Below are 23,236 nucleotides of genomic sequence, written 5' to 3'. Positions count from 1 at the left end.
CAGCCTTCATTCATCAATGGGAAGGGTATACTTTTGAGGACTCCTGGCAATTACGTGAACTAGTTCCTGCAGTTTTCTTGGCAAGATTTTGGAAGTGATTTGCTATTGCCTCTTTCCTAGGACTGAGAGAAAGTCACCCAGATGGTGACTAGAACTCAGACTCTGGATTTCTAGACTGATGCCTTAACCATTATATCAAATTGGCTCTTAATTAATAGGAGGCTCAGAGTATTTAATGTTGCAATTCACCTCCATCTGGAAAAAAAAGCATTGATCTTTGATTAAGTGCTGTCAAGGTGTTAACAGGATGATCTATCCTCACGCTGGCCTTTTAGGTCTCTCAGTTGTTCATTAATTACTTTTGTAATCAAGCACATTCAGTTTGCTGTTTATTATCCTCTTCTATTTCATTCTACCTTTTCCAGATTCACAGATTTTTTTTTATTTGATATATTTTGCTTTTATTTTTTGTCATCTCAAGGCAGCATGCATACTCCATACTCCCATGTGTTATTTTTCTCACAACAACCCTGTCGCTGACATCGTAACTGTCTCAAAGTCACTCTGCTGGCTTTCATGTCTAAGAGAGGACTAGAACTCACAATCTCCTAGCTTCTAACCCTTTCTTTCAGGATACTTGATTCCCTGCATTATGTCCACGGCATTATCTCTAAGGCGCATTTGACTTCTTATCAAGGCCACATTTTTGTAATTTTCTTTACAATAGTACAGAAGATGTTTATAACTTTCTTCTGGGATATTTTTTCTCAGTTTAACCTACAGGGCTTGTTATTTGTGCTAATCTCCCATTCAAATATAACCAGGAGTGCTCTTTCTGAGTTTTTAGAGGTCAGCCATCACCAGCCAAGTGCTACCACCTGGGTAGGGGCAGAGAAGTGTCAGTAAAGGTATGAGAGAAATGAAAGCACATGATGAAGACAAAGCTACAAGTTCCACACTGGTCCATGCATCATGCTGCTGCATGGACCAGAAAATTGCATGGACCAGCATGGAGAGAGTGAAGCTTACAGTGAAATGGCATGATGCCACTTTCATTAATTTAACTAAAATGTAAGATCAAGGTTGACTCAGCCTTCCATCCTTCTGAGATGAGTAAACTGGAAGTTTTAAAGAAGAGATTGGATAACTATTTGTCTGATGTGGTGTAGGGTTTCCTGCCTAAATGGGGTTAGACTAGAAGACCTCCAAGGTCCCTTCCAACTCTGTAATACTATTCTATTCTAAAATAAGAACCCAGATTGTTGGGAGAAATACATTTACTCTGTAAACCACTTACAGAGGGCTGTAAAGCAATATGAAGTGGTATAGAAGTGCTATTGCTATCCTACAGAAGCCTCTATCTGCTTTTATTCCACTAAATTTTCCTCCAACCCCCAAATTTGGTAGCCATCGTATATCTGCCATGTTTCTCAGAGTCAGGTATTACTCATATCCTAATTAAGATTATAAAATGAGATGCATAAATACTTATAATTACAATCATTTAGAAATAGATGCAGTAAGCATTCAGGAACATAATCTCTTAGGTGCTGAAGTGCATAATGATGGTAAACAAATGTGATGGGTAGAGGATGATAAAAAAGGTGCTATAAAAGAATTTAAATGCAAGTAACACCCACTCTTCCCTTTACAAACATTCTGTGGATGTTCCCAGAAAGATGAATACCATGCAGAAATGCAGATAATACATTGACGTTTTATTGGTGACCGCCTGTCGAAATGTTCCTTATTCTGGTAAATCAGCTCTACAAACAGTGGAAAACCCAATATAAAGAATAGATTGAGTACATGTTGGCTCAGTCTTTTCTGGCCACAGTCCAGCATTCCCACACACTAAAGCAACTCCCGCTGTGCACAGCCGAAAAACTTAGCTTAGTGCAACACTTCCGTGCCGGCCCCGCCCTTAGGTAGCTCGCTCTTCGATTGGCTGTGCCGGAGGAGGGCGTTAACCCGGTTAGGCAGGATGTCACGTGTGGGACCGGACTGGGAAAACAGAAGGCGTTGGAGTTGCGGCGGCCACCTTGAACACCCTGGTGGGCGCTGGCGGGATCATGCCGTACGTTCTCATCAGCACTCAGATCCGCATGGTGAGTGATTCGGGTCTGGGGCTGCAAAGTGTGGGGAGAGAAAAGAACGCGAGAGATCAAGCATGTAGTTATTTTTGGAATGGTGAACTTTTCCTGATTGGCTCCCATTCCCCCCCCCTCCCATCAAGAAACCCTGCGTGTGTGTGTGTGTGTGTGTGTGTGTGTGTGTGTGTGTGTGTGAGAGAGAGAGAGAGAGAGAGAGAAAGATATTCGCCAGGCTGAAATATATGGACACCCGCTTCTTTCCTTGGTCATATGTTTGGATACATTTTGGTCTAACCCCCTTCATGCCTGGCTTAAGTACTGGACTAGAGACTTGGGGGGGGGGTGTGATTAAATATCTGAAGTCACTTTGTGTAATTTGGATGCAGTTCTGCAGCTGGATATTGTTTTCTTTTCTCATTTGCCATTTGCTTGGTTGTGCAGATACATGAATGCCATTCATAGCAATAGATTCCCGATGATGCTCCTTCAGTGTTGGCAGGATCCACCTGTAACTGCTTCTAGAGCAGTGCCTTTCCCAACGTGATGCCTTCTAGATGTGTAGAGGCTGCAGCTTCCAGAAATGGAATTGGCTGGAATTTTTGGAAGTGATTATCTCAACACCTCTGGTGGCCATGAGTTTTGGGAAAGATTGTTCTAGAAAGTGTCAAGAGTTGCAATTTCTGGGTTGATTAATCTCTTTCTTGAAGGAAAAAGGATCAAAAGTCACTGTGCCTTTTGCACAGTGCTTATGTGTTTTTGGATACGCTTTTGTGGCTCACAGCCATTTCGTGAAATCATAGATCTGACTGGATTATGACACAATTATATGGCAATACATTTGTTAGATTTGCCACTGTGTGAACCTATCCATTTTTTCTGGAAAACAAGAATCTCTGATCATAATGGATTTTACTTTTACGTACATTTCAGATGTGACTGGCCATTCTTATATAGATAATCTGATCAGTATAGTGATACAAGGGGGGAAAAAACTACGTATCCAGGAATTTTAACCTTACAGGTATGCAGAAAATTGATGGTCAGTTACATCTTCTGGTTACTTACAGGTTAGTTTGGAGACAGGGATATAGAGGCTGTGGAGATTCATCATCCCATTCTTAGGAGAAAATTCCTAAGCTAAACAAGCAAAGCCCTTTTTCTCCAGTGCATGCATGGTATAGGTAATCTTTTTTCAAACTTGGAAAATTTAAGCTGTGTGGACTTCAGTTCCCCAAATTCCTCAAACAGCATCCACAGGCGTAAATGATGTGGCAACACCCTTCAGGGACCCTGCATTGCCTTTTAAAAATATGCACAAAAACTGAATTTCTGTGGATTTTCAGCAAACTAGAAACCAATAAAGGAAGAAAGTGAAATAGATGCATTAAGTTTCTTGTTCGTGTCCATCTAACACTTTCCTCCTTTTCTGGCAATAAGCTGAATGTTGAGCAATTATATTTATATCCACTACAATACTCAGCTACTGATAATAACTTTTTTCAAAGAAGATGATGCTCTCAATTGCAAGAAGTCCTTTCCCTGCTATAGAGGGATCTGTGCCAGCCAACTCTGAATAATGGTTTGAAATGTATGGAAAAACCCCTAAGTTTGATTGAAAACATTTCATGCTGTCTCATGTTCAGCCTGTAGGGGGAGCTATAACAATGTGTAATTTTATGTACCTGTGTAGCCTTGCACACAAATAACTAGACTTGGAATAACTTCATTGTCACTTGAAATGTACACTAATTGGCATATATTAAAATGAAATCTTGTTGCATGCAACTCTCAAAGGGGCCAATAGATATTACATAAATATGACAAAAATATAAATAAATAAATAAAAATTATGCATATACCTACATATATTATATGATACATAGCTCTAAGTAGGTAAAAGTAACTACCATATTGTTGCTAACCTTTTGCCAATGATTTTACTTTGATTTTATGTACAGAAAAAACCATTCCTTGGGTCCTAAACATGAAGTCTTGTGGTTCAGAAATTAAAATAACTCTTTAAAAAGATGGACTGTCAGGCGCCTGAATTTTGATCATGTGATTGCAGGGGCACTGCAAGAGCCATAACCTCAAGGACTGGTCATAACTACCATTTGTTTAGTGCTTCTATGGTTCTGTGCAAATGTTACCTGAAATTGTTTCATGAAAATTTGACAACAAACTTGTTGATTTTTATGGGTATGATTTTTAGGACATTTGTGGAATATGTAGGTATTAAGAGTGGAATGGGAAGATTTTGCCCCCAACAGGCTCCCACCCTTGCCATCATTTAGAGTGATAAAAACAAAATTGCAATCATCAATTCATACGTTTTTTTATTTATTTATCAAATTTAGAACCTGCCTATTTCCCACACAGAGGGACTCTGGGCTGTGGGCAAATAAAATATTAAAACATAAAAACTACTGTATTTTTAGGACTATAAGACACACCAAGATTTTGAAGAGGTAAGTAAGAAAATAAAAGTTTTTGTCCTCCCCAGCCCACAAGTGCACTCTGCAAGCTTCAGCAGGTTTGGGGGAAGGCAAAAACGCCCCCATTTTTCACCAAAACGGGGACATTTTCCCTTCCCCCAGTCCTGCTGAAGCCTGCAGAGTGCTTCTGGAGGTGGGGGAAGGCAAAAACGCCCCCGTTTTGATGAAAAATGACCCGTTTTTCACAAAAATGGGATACGGGAGCATGGCTTCGGGAAGCCAAAAATGGCTGTTTTTGGTATATAAGCTGCACCAATATTTCCAAGCTCTTTTTTGAGGGGAGACTTGTGTCTTATACTCCAAAAAATACAGTATATAAAAATGCCCCCAACAGGCTCCCACCCTTGTCATCATTTAGAGTGATAAAAACAAAATTGTGACCATCAATTCGGGTGCCAAATGGTAATGTGATCTTAAACTGCATATACATTGCTGTCCTTTCATTTATTTACCAAATACATTCATATTTATGTTCCCATCTATGTACCAGATGGAGCCCCAGGTCTTATTTTAATAACTAGACAAATTCCTCTAGGTAAAGTCAACTGATCAGACATCTTGATTCTAAAACATAATGGGTGACCTTAATACACTGAGATCAGAATTTCCATCAAATTGAGTGCTAATGGAGACCTTTGGCAAATATATTGGAAGATGCTCTCATGTTCTGAATAATGTCTGACTAATGTATTCTAGCATTAAAACTGCTCCATTCACCTATTTTTAACAGGTCTATGCATTCGTGTATATACTGTATGTGTGTGTGTACACACCAATAATGAAAACCTTTGTTATATAACAGATATGTTGATTTGAGTTGCATTGATTTTCCTTTTCAATCTTATACTGAACTTGGAATGAAAAAGCTAAATAATGCTTGTGATAGAATACCTTGTTTCTTTCTCTTGTCTACTTTCAATACTTTAAGTAGTAGAATGTCAGTAATTAATTATTTTATATAGAGTTACGATGGCTCAGTGATATAAATATGCTGTAGATGGTCTTTGCTCTGATGGTTTGAGTCCTTGCAGTGCGTGGTGCAATGAGCTTCCATCACTGGCTTGGGCTTCTGCCAACCTAACAACTTGAAAGCATGCTAATGCAAATAGATAAATAGGTACCACTTTGGTGGGAAAATAATGGTGTTTTGTACAGTTGTATGAAATCAGCCTGTGTTGGACCTTCCCCAATGCAACTCCTGAATGCAAGGTGACATCAGTGAAGGGAGAAACCCCAGATGTAAGAATGCTGTTGAACCTTTCTGAGTGTGGAGCTAGTCCGCCCTGTGGTGCACTCTGGATTGTGTGCGAGTATGAACTGAACAGACTAGCAATTGTCAGCAGTCGAACAACTACTTTGTATTAACACTATGGTCTCCTGGTAATGTAACATTGTCATACGTTAAATAAATAAATAAACATTTTATATAATAAATGTCACTATACTGAAATAATACAATGAAATATATGAAATGTTACAACAATTAAAAGGAAAAAATAAGATGCATTGTAGTAAATTTGAATATACTAATATGGGCAAGTGTGCAAAGCTGAGGGGTAATATGCCCGTCTCAACCTGAGGACAAAAGTATAGTATTGCAGATTTTCATAAACCATTTTGAACTGTGGTTTCTGCCAAGTATCATTACCTGGTGTTCAAATTTTGCAAATAGATAAGAGGTATAATAAAATAATGGGATGGTGCTAATACAGAAGTGGTCATTTCTCTCTGCAGGAAGTTGGACCTACAATGGTTGGTGATGAACATTCAGATCCCAACTTGATGAACTATCTAGGGGCCATTAAAAGAAACATGTTGGGAAATCATTTGTAAGTATTCCTCTTTTTGCTTCTTGCTTACATCACTGTTTGTTCATCTGTAATTTTGACAACACAAGAAAGCTTCCCCAAATCTGGTGCCCAGTTGGGTGGAAACCTTTTATTAACAAACTATATATTCCCAGCCATAACTTTTTTGTCATCTTTATTCCTTTACTCTGGAAAATTGTGTGCATTCTTCAGGATGGATGGATAATTCTGGTGCTTCTAAGATATTTCTTAAGCTTTTCATTCATCATTTAAATTAAAGCCCAAAAGACAGGAATACTAGAATACTATTTACTCTAATGATATGTCAAAGAAAATTTCATCCAGGTGCAATGACCTAGCCATTTCCCTTCAGTTCTTTTCTTGCTTCAAACCCCATCATTACTCCAGATTGGGGCTGTCTTCCAACTTAATACTTTGGCCTCCAGCCAGTTTTATGTCATCTGTTTTCTCCATTTTTATGCAACTTTAGAGATTGAAGTGCAAAATGTTATCCTTTGTGACATCATAAATAAATGTGAACATAAATATACATATTCTTAAAGTTACAATATAGTTGTTTTGGCTTAAGACATCATGTTTAACCCAGGCATTGTGATTTATAAAATATTAACAATAGTTCAACTCAGCCAGTTGTTCTTTATTGAATGAACTATGGATGAAACAAAGCCTGGCTTACTGTAATATGTAAATTGGATTTGTTTTCAAGGCACTATTTATGTATGAAAATCTATAAAAAAAATGTAAAATCAGTTGAAAGCAATGTTTTAGGATTGAAGGTGGGAAATAAGGAGTGTTCTCCTTTCCTATTAACTTTTCTCCACAGGTATTAGAAATAAAATATGAAGAAAAGAAATCACAAGCATATTTACTTATGAAGTTCAAAAGCATGCTATTTTATAAGTCATTCTAAGCTTTTCATCATGTTGAGTTTTGCATCTTTTGACTTTCCATTGTTAGTGATTTCAGAGCTTTTACATGCAAGCAAGCTTAAAAGCTCAAGTGTGGAGTTGATGTGTAAATAATGATAGGTCTTACTTTGAAGATGGCTCTTCTATTTGGAAGATTGTCAGATGAATTATCTCTTTGAGGGTATCTGCTCTTTGAAAGGTTGTGCAGACCAGTGGAAGGGCAAAGGGCCACTAATATACCCCTGGATAGCAGTTAAAATAGGCCCATGGGGTTCCCCCCCAGCAACTGCGGCAAAATATGTTCTATTTTAATGTTAAGATCTTTTATTTATTTATCAAATTTAAAATCTGCCTATTTCCCACACAGAGGGACTCTGGGCTGTGGACAAATAAAACATAAAAACTACTTAATTAATTAAATTAATTAAACTACTTAATTTAATTAACTAAAACATAAAAACTACTGTATTTTTTGGACTATAAGATGCACCAAGATTTTGAAGAGGTAAGTAAGAAAAAAAAAAGTTTTTGTCCTCCCCAGCCCCCAGGAGCACTCTGCAGGCTTCAGCAGAGTTGGGGGAAAGGCAAAAGTGCCTCCATTTTTCACCAAAACGGGGACATTTTCCCTTCCTCCAGCCCTGCTGAAGCCTGAAAAATACTTCTGGGGGGTGGGGGAAGGCAAAAACACCCTGGTTTTGATAAAAAATGGCCCGTTTTTCACAAAAATGGGATGCGGGGGCGTGGCTTTGGGAAGCCAAAAATGGCTGTGTTCGGTGTATAAGACGCACCAATATTTCCATGCTCTTTTAGGGGGGGAAGGTGTGTCTTACACTCCAAAAAGTACGGTATATATAAATGATAGAAGTGGCAAAGGTTGTCAGAATTCAGAAATAAAAGACGAAGAGGTGAAAGCCCTTCAAAGGGTTAACCAGCCTCACAGTTGCATGCTGCTCAATCAGCCCCAAGCAAAATGGCAGGCCTTTAGGCATTTTTTTAAAAGCCAGGAACGTGGGGGCCCTCCTCACCTCTTGGGGAGCAAGTTATGGATAATGGATAATAAAGTTATGGAAAATTATGGATATTGGAAAATTAGCATAAGCCTGCTTTAAATAAATTATGCTTTTTTCTTGGCTTATATAAGGAATTCCTCTTGAGCGCTTCTTCCAAATCTTATCATCAAATAGCTTTTCCTCTGCAGCTTTTGCAAAGGTCTTTGGCTCCCGAGTTTTTAAATACTATTCAATTTCTTGGTGGCAAGATGCATATTTGGGTGCATTTCTCAACAATGCCAAAAATAGTGTCATACCTTAAGCTTTGTTTTTTCATATTTGGGTGCAACATCATGATGCCCATGCAAAAAGTGCAGGCTATGTGTCCCAATGACACAATGTTTTTTGTCATTCCCGCCCTTGCCATTCATATGCCTCTGCTATACTTGTTCTCCTTTCCTTTCTTGCCTTGCAGTGGTGACTGCCTCCTTTTTGACATAATTAAAAGAGGAGAAATGAACAGAGCCTCAGGGAGATCTAACACAGTGTTTTTCAACCTTTTTTGTGCAAAGGCACACTTTTTTCATGAAAAAAATCATGAGGCACACCACCATTAGAAAATGTTAAAAAAATTTAACTCTGTGCCTATATTGACTATATATAAAGTAATTTTCCCACGGCACACCTTACACTATGTCACGGCACACTAGTGTGCTGCGGCACAGTGGTTGAAAAACACTGATCTAACAATTGTGGCTGCAAACTCTGCATTTTAAAAATACTAGTCAGAAGGGTCAGTTCACAGATGAAAATAGAAATACAAATCCAATAAAGCCGTATAAAATATCAAAGCAACTTAGGAATTGAGCTGTATTTGTAACAATGCCATAACATTTAAATCTCTTATAAACAATATTATAAATAATCTGTAGTTGACTTATTTGTTTATTGGGACAAAGTATATAAAATGGGCAAGCTTTTAATTCCCCAGAAATCTTTATAAGAGTTTGTGAATAAAGCTGTCTCTAGACTGCATTGCTACTTTCCAAAACTTGTATTATCAAGCTTTCAAAAATGTAGGGCATCAAAGACCCAGAAAATTAACCTTAAACTTTGATCAACATATTAAATTTCTGTTTAGCCTCCTTTACTTTCTAGTTTTATAACTTTGTTCTTGGAACAGTAACATTCAATTTACATTCTCATCAATATGGAAACAAATGATTTGAAATTTAAAACAATATGTCCATTTTTTATGTCTTGTTTACAACAGCTGGGAATATTATGTGAATGATGCTCCACGGATCGTCTTGGACAAGCTGGAGAAGTGTGGTTATCGAGTGATCAGCATGACAGGAGTGGGGCAGACACTGGTGTGGTGTCTTCACAAAGAAATGACAGAGAATTGTGCTTTTCTTCCTTCCCAAAACATTGCTGTAAACCACCCAGCATAAGCTTGAGATTGCATTGCTGATCTTCGGGCATTTAAAAATGAGACTTTTATCAAAACCTGGCTTTAAAATCATAAGCACTGCTACATCATCATAAGAAGCATCATTCTAAGAAGCTTCATGGCTCCGGAGTTGGAAATTTCCTGAGATGATTAATCCTTGTTAAGCATTATTTCAGATGCCAATCTGAAACTGGCAGTATTAACTGTTATCTCCACTTTATTGAACGACGACAACTTGGCATTAAATCCACTATATCAGTAACAGTCTCAGGTTAGATCAGGTGTGACATAGCAGAGAATTTATGCTCATGCATAAAACGGCTGTTAATATTGATAGGGACATTACCATACAAATTTACCTCTATAAATTACACAATGTGCTTAAAGTATACTACAGGGTCCCCATTCAAGAGTGTGACTAGGATCTTGAGATTGTGATATGTGGTTTTTCTATTATCACTACGTGGTATGTATTAAAATAGTAGAAAAGATTCTTTAAATAGTTCCGTATAGTTTTTAATTGTACCAATTTGCTTTTTCATTGTTGGGATTATTTACACTATGTCTGCTGAAAACCATTCCTAAGTAGCTCATAAAATAGTAATAAAAAAATAGTAAAAGCAATCTAACGTATCTCAAACTGTTTGTTACCAGGCAGTTACAGGCATCAAAGCCTGTAACATACCAATTGACAATCTGGAGCAAAAGTCTGAAATGATGAGTATCCCGAAGGGTACACTAATATATACAACTTGTATATTGGCAGGTAATGGGACTAATACACTGATCTAATGCAGCATTTCTCCCTCACTCAAGGAGCTGTGGTAGTTTCACATAGTTTTATTGCTGAACCAGAAGTGCCAAATAATTAACCCTCTTTGTAACAATTTATTTTTGTTTACATTGCATTGTCAATAGTGATAGGTGGTTCAATTTCCTTGTGATGTAGGTGGCTACGAATGACCACCAGTATTATTTAGAGTCCTAGATGAGATCATAATTTAGCCATGAAATTGAGCTTGTAAACTTGTAACTAGCTTTCAACCAAATGAATTTCACAGATTTATTACAAAGATAAAAATAAGGTAACTATAGAACTCTTTTAAACAAAAAGGTATGTTATATCTATGTGGATTTATAAAGAATAAGTTAGAGAAGTACAATGATCTTTTAAAGTCAGATTTGCCATGAGTTGCGATGAGTAGAAAATGTTTTCTATCATAGGAAATGTGTTGTAGAGGTCATATTGGTTCAATGAGTCGGGAAACATGGTGATGAACAAGGAAGGATATGGATTTTGAAAAGGCAGATTTGCCGCTGCTATATAAATTCCAGATGTTAGGGTAATTTAACACTGAAAAACTTGAAATAGATTTTCACTTTATATATCCCCTTAATTGGGGTGATCAGTTATTCTTCCAAGAAATCTACAGTAGTTTTGAAGTTTTTCCTTCAACAGTTTTTATTGGTTTAGGTATTATAAGCCAAAATGCATGATAATGCCATTTCTCCTTCTACTATGTACAAGACTCTTCTTCATCTTCCTGTTTCATCTTTTCAATTAGCTTCTGCCTCTCAGAAGCTTGCCGCATACGCATCATCACAAGGCTTTCATAATCTCTCTCAGAAACCACTGAGTCCTGTGGAAAAAAGTGACCGCAGTCAGATTCAAAGCTCCATTAGGTCTTTCTTATTCTGGATGAACTATTGAAAGCATCACCATCACCATACAAGAGTACCTTTCAAATGTTTATTGAAATACAGAATTTACAGTTAACATAAATATAATACTACTAATTATTGTATACTGGCAATTTAATTGGCTCTCAGGCATTTTCAGATTTTAGATTTTATAGATATTAAATTATATAGATTTTATAGATATTAAAATTACTCTTTACCAGCAAAACAAACTTTGCACAGTACATAGCATTATTCATCAGGCTGGAAAGTGCTAAAAAGAAAAAAATGTTTTATATCCCAATATGCTTAATAGTCATACAAATTATTCAAAATTAAGTAGCTTAAGATCCCACATATTAAAATGTGGCTTAGAATAAATTATAATAGATTATGTTCTAAAAATTCTATGTACAAGGTATATTTCTTTTTAGAAAAGCTTATAGTTGGTTTAAAGAATAGTGGTTTATTAAAGCATTGTATTTCTTGAATGTACGATCCTTGATCTACTACACTTCTTCAGCAACCATTTGAAGTTAAGCATTGAAGTTAAGCTATAACCAGTGCTCAAGAGTTTTGCCATCCCAGAACCCCCATGGTCATTTGAGCACTGGGCAACCTGTTCACATTTAGGACTGGTTGCCAAGAATCAACTGATCACTGTTTGAAATCTTTCTTGCCAGCTTCCTCAGAAAGAGCCTCCCAACCTGTGCTGCTCCTCTCAGACACCATCCCTGTCCCCACCTACACAGCAGCTCTTGCACACTCCTTGATCCATGTGGCGCTTCTCATGTACCCTGTCTGACTCGTGGAACTTCTCATGCACCCATTTTCCCTGAGCAGCCTCTCTTGCACATCTCCTCACTTCCTCCCCCAACCAGCAGAAACCACTTACCTGCCTGCTGATTTGGAACTTGCCGAGTCCCCCACTAATTTTGGGTGTAAGAAGCTGGCAAGAAGTTGCCTTGCCTAAACTGTGGGAATCAGTTAAAATCAGCAACTGATACTGCAGGGATTGCGGTCACTAAGCGATGTAGTCACATTTTAGGACTATTGCTTGGCAATGGAAATTTCAGTCTCAATTGCCGTCATAAGTCAAGACCAACCTGTATGTATGCCTCTAACTATGAAAAGTTTTTGGAGGATTTCTGAGGGAGCTATAGAAAAGAAATGCCTAGCTGAGAGGCCAATACAATAGGAAACTATAATCTAAAATTAGTGCTTCTCAAGCCTTTGTGGCTTTTAAGGCGTGTGGACTTCCAACTCCTAGAACTAATGTTCATACATCTTAATACTGCTAAAGTTGAGCAAGACAAATTACCCATAGAAAATTTAGCACATTTGGAAATGGTGGTGATAGGAGAGCCAAGGCTATATTCTGCTTCTTTCCAGACAAGATTTTGGAGACACCCTGTAGTTATAGAGCCAGTTTGGTCTAGTGGTTAAGGCACCAGGTTAGACACCGGAGGACTGCGAGTTCTAATCCTTCTTTAGGCATAAAAACTGGCTGTGTGACATCTTTCTCTCTCTCTCACACACACACATACCTCTCACAGGGTGGTTGTGGTGGAAAAATAGGAGTAGAAAGGTGTGCAAAGTATGTATGCCATCCTAAGTTATAGATAATAATGGCGGAATGTAAATAAAATAAATACAAGGGAATGGAATCTTTCTTGGCAAACCTACACCACTGCATTTCACAAAATTAGGATACCAGGCACACCCTCGTTAAAACTATAAAAAAACCCAACAAAAATGAAAACAAGTTTGAACAATCTAATCTGCTCTAATCCACAAAAAGGACTTTGGTTTTCCTTTTAGACTGGGTCTGGAGTGTGGTACAAGCGAAGTGCCATTGAACAAACGGAATGGATAAAAAAAGGGGGGGAAAATGCCAAAATAGGTCCAAAAAGGCTATCTAAAGCAATTCGCCTTAAAACTCATATATTTATTTAAAATGCTGTGATTGTATACTTATTTTGCTTTAACCTTGCTAGCATTTTAGAAATGTCACATTGGCATAAACATCTTACATTTAGATTAGTTTTCTTCTATGATGGAACACATTACCAAAGGAAATAGGATTGACAGATTAAATCATATATTTTTAGGATTAAGAAGATTAAGGCAGGGAGCCTAACATAACATATTAATAATGATTTAAATGATACTTTGCAAGCAGTGATTTTTTCAATATCAGATGCTATGCAAAACACAGCAATAAATGGCTATCACATATTGTCCAGAGGCATCTACCTGTCCCTTGTTGGAGAGTTAAGCTGACCTAAATCTTTAAAGATAGGTAAAGTTCTTAATTGTCTCATCATATAGACATGTTACATAAGCAAAAGTATACCTATATAGTGTTGTAAGATTTTTTTAAATTATCTGGCCAATCAGATTAGTTGGAAAACTCTACACAGAGAAGCAATTGGATTGTATCAGTTCCCAATTTACTCATATGGACTTGTAAGAAAGTATTGTTATAGAAATTATAAAGTGAAGAAGTCCGAGTAGGCTTGTAGGATTCTACATCTCTCACTAATTGAATTATAGGTTTCAGAATGTTGATTTTATTGTTTCATTGAATATTAAATATGATGTAGGAAATCTTAATGCAGGAACATTATTTCTAAGATTGAAAGATAGTACAATTTATCTTGTTATCTAAAGAAGCAGCTATAATATTCATATAAAGAGAAACTTTATATGAATATTTATAACAGCCATTTTAGCTATGATAAATGAAAGTGATCTGATATTCATTTGTTAAATTTAATGTACTGAATCCTCTGCTCCTACAGCTATTAGGAAACTGCATTAGTGCTTCCAATTATACTGCAGTAACATGAAGTTTCTCCAGGCTCCAAGGAAATTAGACCTTTATACACAACACTATACTGCAGACACCCCTGATTTTACTTTAACTAACACAGCAAGTTTCATAGATAAGCAGGAACTGAAACAGACTTCAGGGTACCTCTACCCAAATATCAGGTAGTATATCATACTGACTCACCATTAGGATGTCTGGAAAAATATGTCTTTGCATAGGTTAATGAAGGCAAGAGTGATTACAGGAACAGAAAGGAAATACTTGGGGGAAACAGTTGAAAAATTGTTACAGAATCTACAAAAATTGCTTTTTAATTCCACAAAGATAAGATCAAGTTCAACGGAGAAGCAAAAGCATTAGACAAAAACACAGGCAAAGACAATTTAAAATATCTCAGGCCATAATTTTTTTCCTAACCATTTGCCATGTTGTTTCTGATGTAAGTCCTCAGCACTAGAATTCTGTGTTTTATTGCACCATCCTCATTTCAATAGAGGGGAGGGGAAGGGAGGAAGAGACATTCTATTTGAAACCATTTGTGGAATTACATAAATCTCTTGAATTAGGGGCTTGGCCAACAGAACTAAATTTGCTAGATCCTTTTTTATTTCCGTATCTGTACCTTCTTCCATTAACACTCCTGAAGAATAAAAATCTGTGGTTCCAAGATTCCACAGAAACTCTAGTTTCTCTTGAGGCAAAGTAATGTGGGCTGAGGCTTCAGAGTCATACACACCTATTTCCTGCAACCTAGGCAATTAGGTAATAGTATAAATCCCAGTTTCTGATGTCACTGAGTCAGCAAGGGCTTGGCATAGAACACACACAAAGGAATTACCACCCACAGAACATATGAGTGGCTGAGCGAGAAGTGAAAAGTACGTGCTGAAGAAGGTGCTTGAAACAAAGAAATCTGAAAATATGCTATGATCTTTCAACAACTGCCAAGGAATAAAACCACAATGTGCACTGAACTGAATGGGCTTCCTTCTATGCTTCCCACTTGGCTGCTTCTCTATTGGTCCATCTCACTGTAAGTATTAATTCTACATTTTATTTTGTTTTAACGCTCTAAGCCACAATTACTTCATTTATAAATGTTTCGGTTATTTTTGCTAATAGATCCCTCTCTCTCGGGGGGTCATAGAGAACTTTTTCACAGTAGGAAATTGAATGCTTTTCATTATTGTGATAGTTCAACTCTGCGATCCAGGTGTAGCGTTCTACAAGTATTTATACTTTCATTCAAATTCGATATATCAGCACAGTTTGGAAGCCAAGATACAGAACAACTTCCCATACTAAAGATGGGTAATGTAGGGATGGCAGTCCACAAATAAGAAACAATGCAAATTTCCATATCTTCCACATCTGCCAGTTACTATATACAATGGGCATCATCTGGTCCTTGTGAATGAAGACTGAAAAGCAGAACATGGGGAAGACAGTTTACTGATAGGTCGATCAAATGGAGCAAGCCCAGGTTAGGTATTAGTTCTTGACCCAAATAGGAAATGTGAATAAATGCAAAAGGCCTGATGAGAAAAACAAGTAAAGCTATGGCCGAAATAAGCAACGAAAGAGGAAATAAGAATTGAATTGAGTGTAAGGAAGTGAAAAGAGGCAGATATTTACTGAAAGCTGTGGAAGAGAGAGAGAGCATCGAAACTGGAATAATAGGAGGAGGGTTGGATGTTGAATAGGGGAGATATAATCTAATGAAACAGAAAGATGATGCAAACTAATGCAAAAGGATCCATACCAACAGGGTATAAACTGTGGAATAAGTTCACGCCCAAAAAATGCCATACTTTTTACCGCTGCAGGTAGAATTTAAAGCTATGATGTTTATCTAAAGTTTGTAAGGGCTGGACCAACTATAGTATAAATATCTAGCTAGATGGCAGCAGCTAGTCAATTAAGTAGAGTTGAACCTAGTTAATATTAGATGAGAGACTGTCAGGTTGAATAGGGCTGAACAGGAAAGTAGGAAAATAACCCAGAAGAAATTAATAGCATATCACTTTTGTACTGTTGCTAGGAATAGATATATCCAAGAAATCACAAAGAATCAAGTTTGACTTAGAGGCACCATGGTTCAGTGGTTTTAAGAATAATGCTGGAGGTGGTGTCTGTTCCAATGGTTCGAATCCTAGCGTTATGGGGTGAGCTCCTGTCACTTGCCTCAGCTTCTGATCACCTAGCAGTTTGAAAGCAAGTTATATGCAAGTAGATAAATAGGTACCACTTCAGTGGGGAGATGAGCTGGTGCTTTTGTGGCCCGCCAGCAGCCAGCAGAGCTGGCAGCAGATTCGGACAGGGAGGAGGTTGGGGAGGAACATGGGCCACTCCTGGAGTCTGGGGAAGGCTCTGATGAATGCTCTGCATCGGAGGCAGAGATGGGGCCAGGCCGTCTGACAGTTATTAGCTACCTTTGGAGTCAGACATCAGTGAGGCAGACGAACAGCTGGAGCTTGTTTTCCCAGTGTGCGCAGGTGCAGAGTTGCCAGACAAAGGGAACAGCTAAGGAACAAGGGTTGACTTGGGAGTAAGGCCACAGGTGGATGGTGAATGGCCCCTCCCATAGGGAATAAAAGAGGAGAAAAAGGGGAGCGGTGTTTGCAGAAGATAATTAATCCATTCCTGCATTCTTGCCAAATGTTGCAGCATCTGAAAGATATAGGCCTGGCCATTCTCCAAGCCTGATAAAGGTCGGCAATTGTGAACTATCTTGAAAGACTGAGAGAGAAAAGACTTTGCTAGAGAGGAATTCACTGTAAATTAAATAAAAGGGGTTTATCGGGATGAGGGCTTCGCAGTGGTGGGTTCCTACCGGTTCGGACCAGTTTGGCCGAACCAGTAGTGATTTGGCAGCCTGGGTCGCGGGAACTGGCAGTGACCCAGGCCTGCCATACCCCCGAACTGGTTCTCCAGGCGGTGCCATAGGCAGCACCATCTTGTTTTTCGCTTCTGCACATGCACAGAACAATTTTTACTGCACACAAGCAAACTAGCAAGTGCCTGCTGAAACCCATCCCTGAAGCTTCGTGCTGCTGGGAAAACCTAGGTCAGAATAGGTGCTTCTTGCAGGCTATCAGATTCCTACAGGCTCAGAACTTTCCCGGTTGCAATGTCTGTTTATGAGGCAGCTCCAGTAGAGGGAGGGGCGCCTTGGATGATCCTGCAGGAGGAGCAGCTTTCTTTCTGGTGTGAAGCCAGCTTGCCCTCCTGTGGTGCATCTTGAGAAACATGAGAGCGTGTACCACAACACAGTTAGTAAACTGGCAGCCAAACTACTACTCCTGGCTAACGTAACAACACAACACAACAACAACAAGCTTGACTTGAAAGCGCCTCTATTGTACTTCTGTAAATTTGGACTTTGAATAAGCATTCAGGGGTATAAAAAATAAAAGAATCTGAAATGTATAAATTGTAAATATTTTGTAGGTCTTGTAGTGTGCTTAGATATAAAGCTGTACCAAATAAAAATACTAATAATAAAACTTTTAATTCTGAGATAAATTTCTGTTTAAGATGGAGATGCATTTTCTTACATTTGGGCTTTGATATCAGAAACTACATTTACTCAGTATTTTTCTCAAAACCTTAAGTTACTTGGAGGGTTGCAGAACTCTAGCAATGAGACTTATTGTGAAAATTACTTTTGCGGCATTCCGTACACATTCTTTTCTTTAAGAATGCAAGCAAATCCTAACTTTGAATACACAGACCTGCTTGTTAATGTCTCTTTTCTACTTCTAGCAAACAAGAAAGAAGTTCTCTACTCCAGGAGCCTCAATTTACCTGAAGACTATTGATTAGTTAGCAAACATCACTTTATTGCTTCTCTCAACATGGACACATGGCGGAGAGGATCTATTAGGTCCTCAGGTTTCTTCAAGCGGCTCTCATTCAGAAGGAACAAGAAATTGGGCAACCAGACTATTATCTTGAACCAGAACAGCCAAACATTAGACTCCAATGAACAGTACGACAAAAAGAGATTCCTAAGAAATTTCAAAGTCAAGCAAGACTATTTTCCATGTCAAAGTGAACAAAATCTTACCACTAAAACACAACCACCTCCCAAACCACCTCGCTTATATCTGGACACTGCCAGCTGCCCCAATATAATAGACCACAGAGAATCTTCCTCTACAGATATATCCTTTTCAAGCACTTCCTGCCATTTTCATAAGGCTACTCAAACGCAACCTGATCTATTATACAAAGCCCAAACCATGAACTCTGAAACACTCCCCAGGAACAGTAAGCCTCCTTTTGATCCATCAGACCCCTTCCTTTCCTTCACACTAGATTTGGGACCCTCACTCCTGGATGATGTTTTACAAACACTCAGAAAACAGAATTTACTATTAAATTAGCTGGAATTCTCACTAAAACCAAGAAATTAATCATACTGACTCATCTGATTCATGGACTAAGTTATTTTTAGTTCTTTTTAAAATATTTTTTCCCCAAAGAAGATTAGAAGTTGCTATTAAGTAAATTATGTTTTCTATCTCATTTTGATAAGCAGGCAATATACTTGCTATATTTAACCAATCAGAAATTCTAGACAGTATGAATATGTGTAAGAAGACGATGGTTTTGGCTGGGAACGCTGCATCTCTGGATTTGTTTGGGTAAAATAACCTTAAATATCTCAGAACTCAATTGTTATAAATAAGGTTTTGATAGGACACAGGAGGCAGGAGTCCTGATCTACTAATAATGAAATGGGAACTCTAAATATGAAATTTATCTTCTTTTGTGCCAGTACAGAATTTTTCTAATTTCTTCCTTCAATTTGGAGGAACTGATTGGGAGAATTAATAATTGCAATTACATGAATATAAAATGTGAATGCATATGCTATTCTTTATTAAACCAATTTGCTTTATTTCCTTTGCACATTTTTTTAATTTCCAGTGACCAGTATTCATTTAATAGATAAATGAAAGTCTTAGTATTACCCTTTCTAGCCTGGCATCTTCAAAATTATTTGGTTCTACTAGTTTCAACCAATTTGATCATTGCTGTGATGAAACACATCTGAAAGATGTTAAATTGGGGGGGGGGGGAAGGTTATCCTACTTTATGAAGTACTGTATCTTCTACTAGCAATCATTTGCAGACATCATTGTGGCTTATAGTAACATCAATTAAAGAAGCAAACAGCTGGAATGAGGAAACCATAGTTTCAGAAGAGAGCAGCAAGGGACTTCATCCAAATTGGATCAGAATCCCACAGCCGTTTTGTTGCCAAATTAAAGCAGCTGCGTCAGGCAGATGCAAACATGACTAATGCTATTAATACTTCTGAATTCTGAACTCCACCTATTGCTTAAAACTGGATTGTGACATGAATACGTGATACAAGAAGGGCTTCCATTGTTTTTTCAACTTCAAGGTGGTATGAGTATATCAGTGTCAAAAATGAGCTCATGTTTACTTCCTCAGACTGAGAACAAATATAGCCAGACTTTGCAATTATCTCAGTTTTCTAACACACACACACACAAACAAACAAAAATCAATAGTATTATATACTTCAAAGTATTGCCGACAAACAGGTTCAAACCACAAGATGTTCCCTCCTCGATGCATGAGAATGACAACATTTATACAATATAGGCCTATAATTGCCATCAAATTGATAAATCAACCCCATGAGTGACAAGAAAAAAAGGAGGCACAAGAGAGGAATCTGTAGTGAAACTACCTCACAAAATCTAGAACAAGTAGTTGTAGGAAGGTACTTTCCCACTGGTTTCTTTGAGCAGTGTAACTGTAAAACATTTTCCTCTCATTAAAATTAATGGTAGAACAAACTGCTCCAGTTCCAAGCACAATGTAACTTGCAGGCCCAGAAGAGGAATGACTTGGGGGCAGGTATTATTTTTAGCTACTGAGCTCTTTTAACATATTGCGTGGCATGTGTCATCACAATACTGTAAATCCATAGGGGATGTTCACCTATTCCACCAAAATGATTATCATAAACATGACTAAATGCGGTTTACTACAAAACAAATCGATGACATCTGTTGCCCTTTTTTATTTTAGTTTTTATTCTTTTTGCCATAATATACTTAACAGACTGAAAAAACTACCACAACATAAAAAAAACAGAGTAAATATAAAAAACAAAACCCAAACAAAGCAACACAAAAGGAAAAAGTGTATTAATGTATCACAGGGCCCTTCAGTTGTTCACTCATGCTCTAATCTCTTCAGAACTTGATTACGGTACTACATGTTCTACATGGGACTGCCCTTGAAGCTTCCACTGGTCCAGAATGCAACGATATGTGCAGTAATACATTGATATACCCATTTAACACCTCGGCTTTTCAAGTTGCATTGGTTGCCATTTAGTTCTGGGTGTCATTCAAGATGTACTGTATATACTCGAGTATAAGCCTAGTTTTTCAGCCCACTTTTTGGGCTGAAAAAAGCCGCCTCGGCTTATACTCGAGTCAGTGAAAAATTTGCCCGAAATGGAGGAGAAAAAGGGGCGGGGCCATGCCGCTGGGTGACACTCGTGAATGGCCCAGTGCCCCTGTGAGTTTCCCCTCCCTCTGTGTCAGTTTGCCGCGCAGCGCGCACCGCACCATCCCCCCTCCTCACGTTCTAATGTAATGCAGGGCTGTCTTACGATTCCCCTTCCTCCCCCTCCTGCCGCTCTGCAACGATGTCCCACCTCCTCCTTGTTATGGCAAGCAGCCACATAGCGATGTCCCACCTCCTCTGGTACAGTGATCCAATGATAGGAATCACTGTGCCATGTGTCATAGGAGGCGGGACATCGCTCCCGCGGCTGCACGGGACATCATCATCACAGCGGGACATCAGCATCATGAGGTGAGTGAAGTATTTCATTGAATACACCGCTAGTTTACTGTTTTTCTTTGAAATAAATATTCAAAAACATTATTGGTATCTATTTTTATTTTTGAAATTTACCGGTAGCTGCTGCATTTCCCACCCTAGGCTTATACTCGAGTCAATAACTTTTCCAGTTTTTTGTGGTAAAATTAGGTGCCTCGGCTTATATTCGGGTCGGCCTATACTCGAGTATATACGGTAGTTATCTATACAATCCTATATATAACGTAGTACCTGGTTATTATGTTATCTGTCACTTGTAGCATCTGCCCAGGCAACTCAATCCTTCAAAGCAGATGTGCTGAGTTCCTTCAATTAAAAAAAGTCCTCTATCAGGATGCAGGAGGGACACCTCCCCTGTAGCAGCATCTGCCCTCTAGAACAAGATTCCTCCCAAGACCAGATGGCTCTGTTCTGTGATTGTTCAGAAGAGCCATGAAGACTCGGCTGTTCATCCAGGCCTTTGGCAAGAGACAGAAACCCCTTGCTTAATTCCATCTGGTTAGTCACAGTTGCCACCTTTTAATCTTTAATGTTTTACTGATTTTATTGTAATCCGTTAGTTAGAATATGTTAGCTATTTCTTCTGAAATTCTTGCAAAACTAATTCCTATCTGGATAATATTCTTCAATTGTCTGGAAAAATAAACAATAGGTATAGAATCTTTTCAGTTATTCTTTTTTCAATTATTCTAATATAGATAATCCTTGATTTATGACCACAACTGAGCCCAAAATTTCTGTTGCTAAGCAAGGCAGTGAATTTTACCCCATTTTACAACCTTTTTGCCACAACTGTTAAGCGAGTCACTGCAGCTGTTAAGCAAATCATGCAGTTATTACGCAAATCTGACTTGGGGTTCCTGCAATGTTCATAAGTATGAAAACTGGTCATAAGTCCCTTTTGTTCAGTGTCATTGTAACTTTGGTCACTAAATGAGAGGTCCACCTGTAATTTAGGGATTTCAGAAACTGCTTGCACATACAGTCCATACTATGTGATTAAAGGATATTTTAATTGAATGTAGGGCCATTCTGCAATTTTAAGTGAAGCCCGATCTTCCAAACTAACTCAGCACTGAACAGAGGCTTATCTCTTTAATTATTCTCAGTTGGTTCAGGTTCAAGATATTCCTTCAGGATAAAATGCTGTTCTTTTAATCTAAAAATATACTGATATAAAATATACTTATTTCCACACAATGTGATTGTCTGGATTTGTTTTCTCATTTTGTCTCTCATAGTTGAGGTCTACCTATGATGTCAATTACAGGCCTCTCTCATCTTTTTAAGTGGGAGAAATTGCATTATTGGTGGCTGACTAAATACTTTTTTGCCCCACTGTACATGACCTGATATAAATTGCAATATAATTGCATTAAATTGCTGCTGTGTAGTCAAAAACGTAATTCAGCAATGGATCACCTAATAATATTGGAACAGAACAGTCCAACCTCCGCGATCTAACAAGGACTTTTATTTAGCACAACTACCTCGCCACTATAAGCTATATACTTAATTGGAGCGTCTAATTTTTTTAATAAAAAAAACCTTTTAGCAAAGACATGTCCAATGGCCCTTGAAAAGAAGAAAAAGCAAAATAAGTAATAAAGAAAAGACTTCATAAGAAGCAATGGCTAACGTCTCTCGTGAATCATTCTTGACTCCTAGTGACTCCATGGATACACCCATGTTTTTTGGCAACATATGTAAGAGATCTGTCTCTGTGTTCTCCTGTAATGTTTTTTGAATTTGTCATTTTAAACTGTACTCTTGAGATAATCTGGTTAAATCCCATTCAAATCTTAATCAGATCTGACTTGGTTAGCTTTTTTGAGTTCAGGCCAATTCAGCTAGATGTTGCCATCTTCAATGACATAACAAGCAATACAGGTAGTACTTGACTTACAACCATTTCTTTAGTGGCCACTGGAAGTTACAATGGCACTGAAAAAAGTGACATGACCAGTTTTCACACTTATGACCATTGCACCAATCCCATGGTCACATGATCAAAATCCGGATGCTTGACAACTGGCATGTATTTATGACAGTTACA

The 23,236-nt window shown here is 38.0% G+C and overlaps 3 protein-coding genes across 3 annotated transcripts in view; 2 read left to right on the top strand and 1 right to left on the bottom strand.

Moving 5' to 3' along the window:
• Positions 1 to 1,999: 1,999 nt before the first annotated feature.
• GCHFR (GTP cyclohydrolase I feedback regulator) lies at positions 2,000 to 10,267 on the top strand. The gene is made up of 3 exons (XM_032229531.1): positions 2,000 to 2,108; positions 6,323 to 6,417; positions 9,588 to 10,267. Exons 1-3 carry the CDS (start codon positions 2,073 to 2,075, stop codon positions 9,766 to 9,768), a joined length of 312 nt encoding a protein of 103 aa, XP_032085422.1. The 5' UTR covers positions 2,000 to 2,072; the 3' UTR covers positions 9,769 to 10,267.
• DNAJC17 (DnaJ heat shock protein family (Hsp40) member C17) overlaps positions 10,223 to 23,236 on the bottom strand; it is a 36,957-nt gene continuing 23,943 nt past the window's right edge. The window contains exon 12 of the mRNA XM_032213540.1: positions 10,223 to 11,407. Within this exon, the coding sequence (XP_032069431.1) occupies positions 11,285 to 11,407 (123 nt within the window). The 3' untranslated portion in view covers positions 10,223 to 11,284. The remainder of the gene's footprint in view (positions 11,408 to 23,236) is intronic.
• On the top strand, positions 17,217 to 20,733 carry C1H15orf62 (chromosome 1 C15orf62 homolog). The gene has a single exon (XM_032229517.1). The coding sequence runs from the start codon at positions 18,141 to 18,143 to the stop codon at positions 18,669 to 18,671; it is 531 nt and encodes a 176-aa protein (XP_032085408.1). The 5' UTR covers positions 17,217 to 18,140; the 3' UTR covers positions 18,672 to 20,733.

The sequence above is a fragment of the Thamnophis elegans genome, chromosome 1, assembly GCF_009769535.1.
Source record: "Thamnophis elegans isolate rThaEle1 chromosome 1, rThaEle1.pri, whole genome shotgun sequence".
Lineage (NCBI taxonomy): Eukaryota > Metazoa > Chordata > Lepidosauria > Squamata > Colubridae > Thamnophis > Thamnophis elegans.
Note: the sequence above shows the minus strand (reverse complement) of the source record. Positions and strands in the feature narration are given on the sequence as shown.

Bases quoted from the DNA above. Each gene is read 5' to 3' on its own strand.
- GCHFR (XM_032229531.1), top strand. From the start codon at position 2,073: ATGCCGTACGTTCTCATCAGCACTCAGATCCGCATG. The intron at 2,109-6,322 runs GTGAGTGATTCG...TTCTCTCTGCAG, and splicing joins TCAGCACTCAGATCCGCATG to GAAGTTGGACCTACAATGGT. The intron at 6,418-9,587 runs GTAAGTATTCCT...TGTTTACAACAG, and splicing joins AACATGTTGGGAAATCATTT to CTGGGAATATTATGTGAATG.
- C1H15orf62 (XM_032229517.1), top strand. From the start codon at position 18,141: ATGGACACATGGCGGAGAGGATCTATTAGGTCCTCAGGTTTCTTCAAG.